This window comes from Carettochelys insculpta, chromosome 1 (genome assembly GCF_033958435.1).
Source record: "Carettochelys insculpta isolate YL-2023 chromosome 1, ASM3395843v1, whole genome shotgun sequence".
Taxonomy (NCBI): domain Eukaryota; kingdom Metazoa; phylum Chordata; order Testudines; family Carettochelyidae; genus Carettochelys; species Carettochelys insculpta.
The window spans coordinates 270,798,906-270,812,241 of record NC_134137.1 but is presented as its reverse complement, the minus strand read 5'-3'; the positions used below and the strand labels follow the sequence as shown (position 1 = coordinate 270,812,241).

Sequence of the window (13,336 nt, the reverse complement as noted above, 5' to 3'; positions counted from 1 at the left end):
CTCCCCAGCCGTAGCTTCAGTTACAATCCAGATCTTTTGGGCCGTTTCCTGTGCCCTTGAGGCAGTAGCGTGTTGGAGGGGGTTAATGCTGTCTGAGGAAGCTGGGTAAGAGAACCTCACTATCTTATTTTCACTGAGGGCCGACACCGAAAAGGGGCAGTGTATTGCCGGTTATATAATGGCAGGTTAGGTTGCACGGAACACACTGGCGGTGTTGGTCTCATGCAGCATTTGAAGGGCTTAAGAAAGAGTGTTGAAGAGCACAGACGCGCAATCCCTTTTCGTATGTGTGCAGGCTGCGCCTACCTGCTGGCTTGAATTTCAAAGCATGCTCTAACTATGATTAGTAATTAGAGAGCTCATTATGTCTTCAAAAGAGCTTAACCAGGAGGAAGTAATCCACAGCATTCCTGGGAAGTAGGTAGCATGCTCCCCTTTTTAGAGACACAAGGAAGATTTAAAGGCCTAACTTCCTTTGGGCTCTTTCACCATCCCACCTTCAACAGCTGGCTTCCCCGCAGTGCAGGTGCCACTGATGGCTGGAGGAGGTAGCGCTGCTGGTAGCTTATGCTGCTGCTGCCCTTGCTAATCCCTGTTGTGTGCAGAGAAGGAGTATGGCACTAATGCTGCCCGTCTGGGCCTTTTCTCAGCACCGCTGGTACCTCAAGTGAAACCCAGTTTGCATCTGTTCCTGAGGGAAAGCTGGCAGCGTTCCAGGTCAAAGGAGTCCCTCCCTTTGCAGTGCAGGTGTGTAATGGGGCACCTGCCTCTCCTGGGACTTCATGGACGTACACGCTTGTTGGTATTACACAAGGCTCTCCGTAAACGGGAGGTGGCTCTTCCACCAGCTAGGGCAGAAAATGTTTTGTCCTGAGTTTGACCCCTTCGATGTTTTGTATTGATCATAACATGTAATATAAGAAAAATTAAACCAAAAAGTACTTGCTTAATGAAAAATGGAAATGTTCCACTAGGCAAATGTCAAAGCAGGATGTTTTACCGTTATGGGAACTTTTGTCCTGTTTTCATCCAAAGCTAAATTCTCGTGAAATCAGCCTGATTCAGAGAATGATTTAGATTTCAAAAGAGCCACACTCTGTCACTTTGTGAAGAGAAGCTCTGTTACTGCTCTCAGGAATAAGTTAGCAAGTCACCATTCATACAGCTCCCCAGTTAGGTTACCTGATTCTACGTTTGCCTTCCTTTCCTGGAGTGAACACAAATCCACAGTATGCTAGGTGTCCTGCAGGCAATGATTTCTGCTCCTAAGGCACCTTTCACTGGAGGAGCTCAAATCTCTTCACAAATGTTGATGTAAAAACCTCCACAAAGGTACATGTGTGTTACTCTCCCTGGTTTAGTAGGGTCGTTGGACTTCTCAGGAGTAGGCCACGGCAGTGACTGACCTTTGCCAGTTTCAATAAATTGTCCTGTGACAGCACTTCAGATTTTTTTTTTTAATCTAAACACACCTACACGTGCGCCTCCTTCTGGAGGGGATGTGTTAATGAGACAGGTCAGAAGATGGTAGTTTGGTTTTAGGAATTTGTCATTTGCTAATTTGCTGTTTGCTTTTAGGAAGAAGGGAGCATTTGAAGTCCAGAGGGTCCTTTCAAATGGCCCCCGTCTCACAGGCGGTGCGCGTTCTGCAAGTGGCGCTCTTGAATTGCGTGCGGCTGTCATTATGCTAATGAGGTGCTGCATATTCATGGAAGTACCTCATTAGCATCTTCAGAACTGCCTCATTAACATGTCCCTTCCCAAAGGAGGGGGCATGTGTAGACACAGCCACAGTTAGATGAGACAGGTAGGAACCAGCATTCGCTGTAAGCTGAGCACCTGGGCGGCTGCCCAGGAGGGATTCAGGGGGCCGCTCGGCTGATTAGTGAAGCACCCACCGCCCGCAGCCTGTGTTTCTACAGGTGTTGCACACCCACACATGCCTCAGTGTACATAACAGAGTTTATTTTGCACATGGGTGGAAAACACTAGCCAGAATGTTGTTTGGAATTGGTGACTTTTCCAGCATCCTCTGAAACAAATAGAATTTCAACTTGCTTCACTACCACCAGTCTTGCACTGGAAGCTGCATGATGGCTCATTACTAAGCCAGGATTTTGTCTATCTCGAAGGCTGGAAAAACCAAATCAGAGTCTTCTCCATCATCATCTTTGGAAGCCAGCAAGAGCTGAAGATGGGCACTCAGCAGAAAATAGACAGCAGGAAGCAAGACCCCCAGCAAGGTTGGTTCCTGTGAGCTGGTCTGTGGGTGGTGGACATCACGCCTCAATAAGGAGGGGCAAATATGGTTCTGGGCTAGATGTGGCTTCTCCAGCCCACCCTGGTCTCCCCCCACTTGGAAGTCTAGCACCTGCACACTTGACTGGTAGGTGTCTGCTGGGCCAGATAGTCAGCCCACTGGACTCCTGCTCTGTTAAAACAAGGGCCCTTACCAAACTCCTGGCTATGCAAATATGTCATGAACCCTGCAAGCTGTTCTTTTGAAACCATTTATACTACTCCAAACAGATTGTATGGGGGAGACCTACATTTGTCAAACTGGGGGTGTGGGCTCTGACCCAAAAGGAAGGTGCAGGGGAGGCAGTCACAGTATTGCCATCCTGTTGTCTGGAGGTGCTCCGTTGGGGAGCTGGGCTGGGCCCTGCACTGGCTGGGGGAGGGCCTGGGGCAATGTTCTGTTGGTGAGCTGAACAGGGCCTCACACTGTCTGGTGGAGAGAGTGGGGCTGCCACAATACAGCTGGGGGGACCATGGTAGAACCTTGCCTGAACAGACAGCTGGACGGACATAGAAAAAAATAACGTATATGATGACCATGAGACTGACCAAAATGGACTGTGAATTTGGTAGGGTCGTAGGTATAGCTACTCAGCAAGTGAGCTGTACCCTAATATAGTTTAAAGGGGTATTGCATTGCTTCCTGTTAAGCTTACTTTAAAGCAATACATGCAAGGAATGCCAGGGCCCATTCCTCAGTTGTGTCCAGCTTATGCTGAAGGTGGCAAAGAAAAGCTGGCATTAAGCTCTACAGAGGCTGACCTGACCTAATAGCACAGGATCTATAGAGTGACTGGGACCATTAAAATAACTAGGAGTTCTGGGTTGCAGCCAGCTGTGGCTCCCCGCTCCTCCCAAATGGCAGCTGTGCTGGGGAGTGCAGTGTTAGCCTGACTATTCCCGCTGGGGAGCAGAGACCCAGAGAAAGTAACGACTTGCCCACAATGACCCAGGAAGTCGCTGGTAGACCTGAAAAATGAACGCATGGATCCTGCACCCCAGAACAGCTCTCCAGTCCTAAGCCAGTCTTCTTTAGGCTAAGCTACATAGACAACAGTTCAGTGTAATACATGAAAAGCTCTTGATGAGAGACCTCTGCCTTCTGTGCACTATCTGTACATTCTCCGAGTCTACTTTCTTGGCAGTCACTCGATAAGGAATAGGAGTCTTCGTGTCACCCTTCTTTTTGTGAGTCTGTTGATGGCTGATCAGCCCAATTCTGGAGCTGCAGACCTTATCACAGGTCATTCTCTGTTACCTCTCTGTCCTATCTCTCTTCTACTGTATTGATTCTCTAAAGCGTCCAGTCATGTTGGTCTCTAGGGGCTAGATATAACCTTATGGTCACCTAACTGATAGACCATCTCTGGCACTGATGGTGTTTCCAACAGCTATTCTGACATGACACAATAACAACAAAAGTTGCCATGGGTGGACATCAGGTTGAGCTCCATTGTAACACTCTTTCTCTTTGCTGTTTAGAGCAGAAGACATTTACAGTGGAGGAGGCAGTGGAAACCATCGGGTTTGGGCGGTTTCATATAGCACTCTTCCTGATCATGGGCAGTACTGGGGTAGGTTTTCTTAGTCTACTACCTGAGCCTAAAAAAAAGCCTATTTCAGTACCATTATCAATGGGAAACAGACTTCATAGACTCTGTGCTCGCCTCTGACCTCACCTAACTCCCACCATGGACCCAACTGGGATTGCCAGGGTGTACAGAGGGTCAGTATTTTTTATTCTTAGTTTGCCTTCCTTCCTCACTTTGAGTAACAAGCCATCCTGGAATATACACAAACACCACAGTTGGCTGCTAGGATCAGACCTGGGAGTGTTCACATCCAGAGCATTAGAAGTTGAGCAAAAAGGTGACTCCATTCGTTATGAGTAAATAGCAGGCTCTTATCTATGCTGTCTCCTGCTACTGGTGGACAACATGTTCTCATAATTTAAACCAATATGCAACAAGTGCACTTCCCAGCTAAGATTTTCAAAAGAGGTTGTTTTGCCTTAAGACTTCCTAATTCATAGTTAACCGTTGAAATAAGGAACTTGATATTGAGGAATCTGAAAGACAGAGCAGCTTCCGCTAATTCCATGGGCCGATAGATAGGACCTGTCAGTCTCCAGCCCTTTCCAAAATAATTTGAGAAGCTTCCCTCTGAACCTCCCCAGGTCTCCACACGTTCCCAATTGTCTGGACCAGACAAAGATTGGGTCCAATATACTTGGGCTCCAGCAGGCCTTGTAAATGCTTATATTCTCTGAGTCCAGTACCACAGTAACTAGTCCTTGAATGACTGAGATGCTAGGAGATACAGCTAATGGTGTGGGTGTGCCCTGCAGCAGTGCTAGGTATACGCCCTATCAGGGGGCTGAGGGAGATGCCAGTTCCATGATTCCTTCAGCTCTGCTGGCATAATGCTCCAGGTTGGTGGGTCTGGATGGTGTCTGTGTACTGTTCCAAATGCATGCCCTGGTTTTTGGTCATCTAGATTCCCAGCCCTAGTGCAAGTGGGTTTTTTTTCCCCCCGGCATGCAAAGGAATTGTTCACTGTGCTAACGGTGGCATGTTTGTTCCTGAAGGTGGCAGAAGCCATGGAGATCATGCTGATAGCTGTTGTTTCTCCACTCATCCGTTGTGAGTGGCAACTTAACGACTGGCAGGTGGCCTTAGTGACAACGGTAGGTGGCTTTGAAAACCTAGGAAGCTTAAATTCTGATAATATTGAGGAGAAAAGGAGCTGTTTGGTTCAGTTAAAATGCACATTTTAACAGTCCAAAAGACTCTCAAATGCTATGGAGACAAGGGCCATTTTTAAAAAACCGTCTCCTGCTATGTACGCTTTTCAGTTATTTATAGACGCTTCTTTGGGGTTGCACTGTACAGTATCTGAACATGTCATAGATGTGAAATTAGATTCGTTAACAACAGCTCTTTGAGGGAGGGACAAGTTATCATCTTTTGACTATTGTGGAAATTGAGCAAAAAAGAAAGAATAAATGAATAGCCCAGAGTCATACAACAGGCATGTGGCACAGTCAAGATTAGAATCCAGACCTTCTGAGTTCAGGGCCTTCCTCAGAAGACCATCCTAGAATCATAGGGTTGGAAAAGACCTCAGGAGGTTATTGAGTCCAACACCCCTGTTAAAAGCACAATCAATCCCAGCCAGGGCTTTGTCGAGCTTGGACTTGAAAACCTAAAACACAGCCAGAGCTGCTGGACTCCTTTCCCCCTGATGTTTGCATCCCAGGGGATCCTGCCTATCTCTTCCCCATTAAAGATTTGCCATACGTTTATCTGAAGTATCTGGCCCAGGACTGAAATACTAGTGGATGCTGCAGGTCTGGCTTAAGCCTCCTTGAGAAAGCTTTGACTAGGAAATCTGATTGTACATATGGCTCAGTTCACAGTTATTAATCCCTCAGTTTCAGAAGTATTAAGTTCAACTGCAAATTTAAGAGCAGTGTCACACAATGGCCGCGTCTACACGTGCACGCTACTTCGAAGTAGCGGCGCCAACGTCGAAATAGCGCCCGTCACGGCTACACGTGTAGGGCGCTATTTCGAAGTTGAAATCGACGTTAGGTGGTGAGACGTCGAAGTCGCTAACCCCATGAGGGGATGGGAATAGCGCCCTACTTCGAAGTTGAACATCAAAGTAGGGCACATGTAGACGATCTGCGTCCCGCAACATCGAAATAGTGGGGTCCGCCATGGCGGCCATCAGCTGAGGGGTTGAGAGACACTCTCTCTCCAGCCCCTGCGGGGCTCTATGGTCATTGTGTGCAGCAGCCCTTAGCCCAGGGCTTCTGGCTGCTGCTGCAGCAGCTGGGGATCCATGCTGCATGCACAGGGTCTGCAACCAGTTGTCGGCTCTTTGGATCTTGTGTTGTTTAGTGCAAGTGTGTCTGGGAGGGGCCCTTTAAGGGAGCGGCTTGCTGTTGAGTCCGCCCTGTGACCCTGTCTGCAGCTGTTCCTGGCACCCTTATTTCGATGTGTGCTACTTTGGCATGTAGATGTTCCCTCGCAGCGCCTATTTCGATGTGGTGCTGCCCAACGTCGAAGTTGAACGTCGACGTTGCCAGCCCTGGAGGACGTGTAGACGTTATTCATCGAAATAGACTATTTCGATGTAGCATGCACGTGTAGACGTAGCCAATAGGTCCAAGGTGTGGGAAAACCCCTGCTGATTAACCAGGTCAATGTTTTAATCCCACTTAGATGGTGTTCTTTGGCTACATGGTATTCAGCATACTCTTTGGACTCTTAGCTGACAGATATGGCCGCTGGAAGGTAAGTGAAAGTTCTGAAGCATTCCATTTTATTGGCTTTTAACTATGGTGCCAGCCTATCAGCTCTCTCATAATAATAACAAGGTTAGCGCTTGTATAGCTTATTACACTTTAGCCCCATCACCTGATCAGTCTTTGCACCATCCCTGTTATTCACGTGTACCCTTTATACATATTCATGTCCAGGGATGCACAGGGCTGGGATGAGAGTTAGTGAAATTTTTATACATGGGTTTCCACAGGTAAGTGACTGAAACATAAACACAGACCTTGGTAGGCACCACTAGATGGCTTGCAAACAACTGAAAGGGCTAATACCCTATTCCTTGTCACTTTACAGCCCAGTGTTAGAATTGGCTCAGGAAGCAGAGCCCTTGTGTTGCTCGTGCTAGGCAACCAGGACAGAGATCACTTGTGACAAAGGGTATAGAATTTGCAGTGTGGTTGGTGGTTGAAAGAGACCAGAAACATTTACGTTTATGGATTCTTGGTCCATTACACTTCCCCTTGAGCTTCCTCCAAAGCCCTTTGAAAGACTACTCTTGGGTGGGGCCTTTAATGAGGTCAGTGTGGAAGACTGGAGCAAACTGAGCTGTAGATGGCGCTAACCAGTGAGGAACTCAGGTCCAATTCTCTTTGGAGCGTCTTTCAGGCTACAACTGTGCAACAGCAAAGTGGTGGTGATGCTCTAAGACAACAGGTGGGCTTTCTCCTACCAGCTTAAGAGCTCCTGCCGCCAAAGTGACCTCTACTGTAAACATGGTCTCTGAGACAGATGTTTTGAATTTCCCCATGGAGTCTGCTGAGCTGTGTTCTGTTTATGTCCCAGGTCAGCAAGACGTTCAATCCTACGCTCCAAGTGCTGTCCTAAACAGGACCGTTTTCTTGAACTGGACCCTAACTTTAATTTTTAACTTTCTAATCTTTCCCTTCCAGATTCTGCTGATTTCTTTCATATGGGGGGCCTATTTCTCCTTGCTGACATCCTTTTCCCCGACGTACACCTGGTTTGTCTTCCTTCGGGCCTTGGTGGGATGCGGGGTGTCCGGCCACGCACAAGGGTAAAGTTGTACTGTAAGCGCTGTGGCACTGGAACCAACAGCAAAATAGAAGCCAAGAGCTCCTTTTCACAGGAGCAGATCAGCTGAATTCTACCCAGGTCTCTGTGAGAGGTCCTGGTCTGGAGTCTTAATGACTGTGTGGCTGATTGTGGAGTTTACGCCTTTTATTAATATTGTATTATTCTTATCTATTATATTATTTATTTATTTATTTATCATTATTGTGATCACTATTAACACCTTAAGGCCTTTTACTTGGCTTTTACAAAGTTTATTGATATCAAAGATAAGAACAGAATAAGCGCAATTAGAGATACACAGGTGTTTACCATGCAAACAGAGAGAATGCATTCCTGATCATACCTAGTTACAATGGACATTTAATTTTTCTAACCAGACTATACCTAACCTGACAACCTAAAGATGCAGAGTTTCTAGGACCAAGGTGGGCTAAGAAGGCCCACATGGTGATTGTTACCAGCTCACGGTTACAGTTACAGTGGGAACCCTCTACCGGAGACTCTCTTTACCAGTTACAGTGGGGACTCTCTGCTGGAGGCTCCCTTGATTCCTCTGCCCCTAGGGACAGCTATGAATTCACATTACATCTATTTAGGCCTATTTTTCTGCTTCTTAGAGCCATTACTAACAACTGGGGCCCGATCCCCTAGCCAGGCGAGGTCTTACCTAAGCCGCGTCCTCACGGAGCATAGGGGTATTTAAGCAATCTGGTGTATGGACGTTGCAGATGGGCCCTGTATCTTGTTGTTTGGACCAGCAAAGGCAGCGCATAGCCGTCCCATTGAGCATCCCTGAATGGCAAGCGTAACGCCCCTAAGGTACCTTGTCCTCAAGCTCGCAATGAGTGCCTGTCCGATGAGGTCTTTTATACTTGTGGCTCATAATTATATTCTGGGATTTTCCCCTTGCATAATGTCATTTTTTGCTCGTCATGCTAATTTTTTAACTTAATATTCTGCTTACCTAACTGGCTTTATGCCTTTCATGCTAATTACTGCTCCGTTTTTATGCTTTCCATGCTAATTACTTCTGCAGTTTTGCGCTTTCTATGCTAATTACTGCTGGTTTTTGTGCTTACCATGCTAATTTTTGCTGTGATGGCAATTTTCAATGGGTGGGTTAAAAGTTGGCACGATCACCTGATTAGGCCTTCCTCATCCCCATTGGCTGGCCTCTTTTCTCTCACTTACTACGTAACAATCAAGATATAAAATTTATGACATAAGAACAATTAAAGAAATACAACAGCAAGTATAAAAGTATTAGTTTAGCTGATAGACCCTCAGTAGAATATGGCTTCCGTAGCTTGCGGTTACATATGCTTCCTGCTTGCTTGCAGCCTAGCTTATCGCACAGTTTCCTGGAGTTTCCAATTTTAGCTTATGCTCATAAAGCTCCTTAGGCTAAGCAGCCTAGTTGAGTTCTGGAGCCTTTCTGAATTTACCCTGACAATCTCAAGTGTCTGAGTGTCAAATTTTATAAGTAGTAGAGCTGGTTGGAAAAAACATATTTTATGCCCCCTCAAAAAAAAAGCTATGGAAATTTCCCCACCAGTGTGAGCGAGTGAACAACTTACTAGCAATCTGGTGAATGTGCTCGTATTTTTCGAGGGGAAAGAGGAAAAGATTTAGAGTAGTTGGTTAGCTCTGGGCAGCCAAATGGGAGCGTACTTTGAATTGGTCTAATTTTGTTAGATTTCTTTTTGTTAAACGTTTAGTTCTACTAAATTGTTCAGCTCTGCAGAGTATGAGTTGAAACCACAGCACTTGGGGCCAACAGAGGCTGGACATTTCATAGAATTTAAGGCCAGAAATGACCATTAGATCATCTAGTCTGACCCTCTGTATATCATAGGACACCCATTTTCCCTGTATTAACCTATAGAGTGATGTGGAGGCAGTTTGCTCCAGTTCAGGGAGGAAGGGACAACAAAGAGGAGTAGACAGTCAACCAGGCACTACTTGAGAGAGCTGGGGATGTAGGGGAAATTAGGGGAAATTCCACCATGCTCTTTAAAAAAAACCCCAGAACCAGCTCCACAGTTTAATGGAATCTTTCTGAACAGAGCTTTTAATTACATCCCTGAAGACCCAAACAATGTAGATAAGAAAGAGGCAGCTAGTTTATACTAAATGAAGGACAATAGCATATCAAATGGTAGTGTAGTTGTAGCTGTGTCAGTCCCAGGATACTAGAGAAACAAGGTTGGTGAGGTGATACCTTTTACTGAAGCAACTTCAGGTGGGGAGAGAGACAAGGTTGTGAGCCACACAGCTCTTCTTCCTCTGTGAGAATAAGCCACCACCCTAAGTGACATACATTACTCTAACCTGAGCAGAGCCATGCCAGCTGTAGGATGATTCAAGGCAGCTGCCTGTGGCCCTGCACTTTTGTGGGGGGCTCCGCAGTGGCAGCCCCAGCTGCTCTATGGGGGATCATAGTGATGGGCGCCTATGGGACGGTCCCCCATGTTAGATGCCATCCCCGCCCCACACCACCCCGCGGTCCCCAGCCTTCCCAATGCTTTTCTTTATGAACTGCTCAGCATGGACAATGAATCATAGAATCCTAGGGCTGGAAGGACATAAAGGCTCATAAATTCAACAAGGACTAAGCACATGGGAGTTAATTCAAATCAAAATGAGAAAGAGAAGAGTGCTCCATGGGACATGGCATGGCATGTTCTCTTGTAGGAAGTCTGGATTCACTCACAATTCTCAGGCAGAGGTTAGAAGTGGAGCTGGTGACTATTTTTCAGCCCAGCCATTTTCCCACAAAAAATGAGGATTTATCAAAAGAAAAATGTTCATAGGGTAATACAAGTTTTGATTATTTCTTGAGTTGATTTGACAGAAAATTTTGAAATGAAGCAAAACTTTGGATTTCAATTTGAAATTTTCATTTTTTTCTAAAGACTCACAATTTTCAAAAATTTCAATTGTGAGATATGAGGAGCAGTTCTTCCGCTTTCCACCCTTTTCTTCTTTTTTCCACTGAATGTCATAGCCGAATGATGTCTGCTGAGATTTTTTCTATCATTTTTTCCTGATTGGTTTGGTACGTGCTTGTTTTTTCCCCTCCTCCTTCCATTTTCCCCCACATTAGCTTTTTCAAAACATGTTGAATTCTGGAAAATTTTTGGCACAGGAAAAAGAAAAATAAAACTCCGTAACTAGTTTGGTCTGTCACTTTTTTGAAGTTGTTTTGAAAAGGGATGGTGAGGAGAAAAAAGGTGAAGAGCCCCCTTCTCACTGGTTTCCTTGGCTCCTTTTCTTCACACAGTAGTAACAAAATTAAAAAATAGTGGAAGGGGAAGGAACTTAAATTAAAAATAGTGAAAAATTCAAAATTTTTCGAAAAACAAAGTCACCGAAGATTTTAGGGGAAAAACTTATTTCAAACCCAGCAAAATGGAAACAAATCAGAAAATTCACAATTTTTCATTATTCTCCCCCTTCCTCCCTTTTCCCACTGGATGTGCCTGGGACTACCAGGCTGCTGGGCAGGTGGCCCTTGGAAAAGAAGCAGTGCCCTGCAAAGACTCCTGTTCTCCACCAGAGACTCCATTGGCCTGGTGGTGATCAGAACTGATGAAAAGGAAAGGGGGTTAATCTGGTAGGAAAGGTTATGACCTCACCTCCAGGCTCTAGGAATAAGAGGATCAAGCAAGAAGCCCCTCAGGATACCTACCCAAAACCAAGAAGTCTTGTGGCACCTTATAGACTAACAGATATTTTGGAGCATGAGCTTTCGTGGTCTCGAAGCTACAGACTAACACGGCTACCTCTGTGATACTACCCAAAACCAGTCTTTCCTCAACATGGCATCATGGTTACATGTTGTGTGGAGGCCAAAGGGCTCCATAGAGTGTTCCCTTCAGTGTGTGCAAAATGCGAAGTGCCAGCACTGTGATATGTGTGTCCTGAGATCACGTCCTCAAGGCTATGATTGGACTGGCATTCTAGAGCCTCCATCTCCCATGAGCAGCTACTTGTGCAGCATGTTGTGTTGAACTGAGCTGGTGTGTGGCAGCAATCTTTGCTGCAGGACAGGAGAGCCGACAGACATGGGGGACCCCGGGGCAAGGTAGCAGTAGGGTTACCATAGTTGAACTTTCAAAAAAGAGGACACCCCAAGAGGGCGTGTATCTGTATCAGTATCTACCAACACACCTTGTACTGATGATGATATGTACTGTAATACATGAATACAAGGTGAGTTTGGTAGATACTGATACAGATACACGCCCTCTCGGGGTGTCCTCTCTTTTATGTGGTAACCCTACTAGCAGGGAGTGAAGCTTTTCCCAACCAGCGGGGGCTGGTGGCAGCTAGACCTCAGCATCACGCGCGCTCAGTCAGCACTCAGAGACACTGGGGCACAGCGCATGGTGTTCAAGTGGCAATTTAAAGCAAGGTGTGGTAGAGATGTCAGCATTTATGTGTAAATGCTTTGGAATCTCCAGGCCCTAAGGCAACTGCCTTCTTTGCCCCCATGTCCCCCATCGGCAGGAGCAGTGTTGTGAAAAAGACACGAGAAGTCATTCTTCTGCTCTACTCTGTGCTGGTTAGGCCTCAGCTGGAGTATTGTGTCCAGGTCTGGGCACCGCATTTCAAGAAAGATGTGGAGAAATTGGAAAGGGTCCAGAAAAGAGCAACAAGAATGATCAAAGGTCTAGCGAACATGACTTATGAAGAAAGACTGAAAGAATTGGGCTTGTTTAGTTTGGAAAAAAGAAGACTAAGGGGGGACAGGATAGCGGTTTTCAGGTATCTAAAAGGGTGTCATAAGGAGGAGGGAGAAAACTTGTTCTTCTTGGCCTCTGAGGATAGAGCTAGAAGCAATGGGCTTAAACTGCAGCAAGGAGGTTGGATACTAGGAAAAAGTTCAGGGTGGTCAAACACTGGAATAAATTGCCTAGGGAGGCTGTGGAACCTCCATCCCTGGAGATATTTAAGAACAGGTCAGATAGATGTCTATCAGGGATGGTGTAGACAGTACTTGGTCCTGCCACAAGGGCAGGGGGCTGGACGTGATGATCACTCAAGGTCCCGTTCCAGTCCTAGCATTCTATGATTCTATCAGATGCTCTCTGACAGGGGCGAGAGACACTCTCTGTCATCTGCTGTAAATGGCTCCAGTTCCAGGGAAGTCAGCTGAGTGGCACCCATGTACTTCAGCTGAAGCGGTGGCTCTGTGGCATGCGGAGAGTCATGTTGACAAAGGTGATGCTCATTTAGCTGCTGGGCTCCCAGTTATCTGTTGCCAGCAGTGAAAGCGCTACTGTAATTCTGTTGACTGACAGTGGAGTCTAGAAGTGACTGAGCTGGCTTTTCTGCTGTATGTCAAGTCTCATTCTTTTTTCAGGCTTATCATAAAAACGGAATTTTTGCCTATGAAATACCGAGGGTTTATGTTGCCCTTATCTCAGGTAAGACTAAGTACATTTCAGCCCGAGTCCCAAGAGGTTTCCTGTGTCCGGGTCAGAAAGCAGAATTCTATCCTGTTTTACTGTGTTCCACGATATCTGCATATGTATTGCACTCAGTGAGTGGATCTCACGCTCAGCGCATTCCGTGGTGAACACATGGCATTATTCAACAGTTTTTTTATGCCTGGGCATGCAGAAGAAAAGCAATTTTTTATCTGGTAATTG

General features: G+C 46.1%; 1 protein-coding gene across 3 annotated transcripts in view; it reads left to right on the top strand.

Moving 5' to 3' along the window:
• The window catches only part of SVOPL (SVOP like), a 41,835-nt gene that overhangs the window by 4,580 nt on the left and 23,919 nt on the right, over nucleotides 1-13,336 (top strand). For 2 of the 3 annotated variants that reach the window (XM_074983819.1, XM_074983818.1), the window contains exons 2-7: nucleotides 2,133-2,243; nucleotides 3,781-3,872; nucleotides 4,886-4,984; nucleotides 6,528-6,599; nucleotides 7,535-7,659; nucleotides 13,048-13,111. In XM_074983819.1, the coding sequence (XP_074839920.1) occupies nucleotides 2,195-2,243; nucleotides 3,781-3,872; nucleotides 4,886-4,984; nucleotides 6,528-6,599; nucleotides 7,535-7,659; nucleotides 13,048-13,111 (501 nt within the window). In that variant the 5' untranslated portion in view covers nucleotides 2,133-2,194. The remainder of the gene's footprint in view (nucleotides 1-2,132; nucleotides 2,244-3,780; nucleotides 3,873-4,885; nucleotides 4,985-6,527; nucleotides 6,600-7,534; nucleotides 7,660-13,047; nucleotides 13,112-13,336) is intronic. The other variant, XM_074983820.1, reaches the window with a different exon arrangement.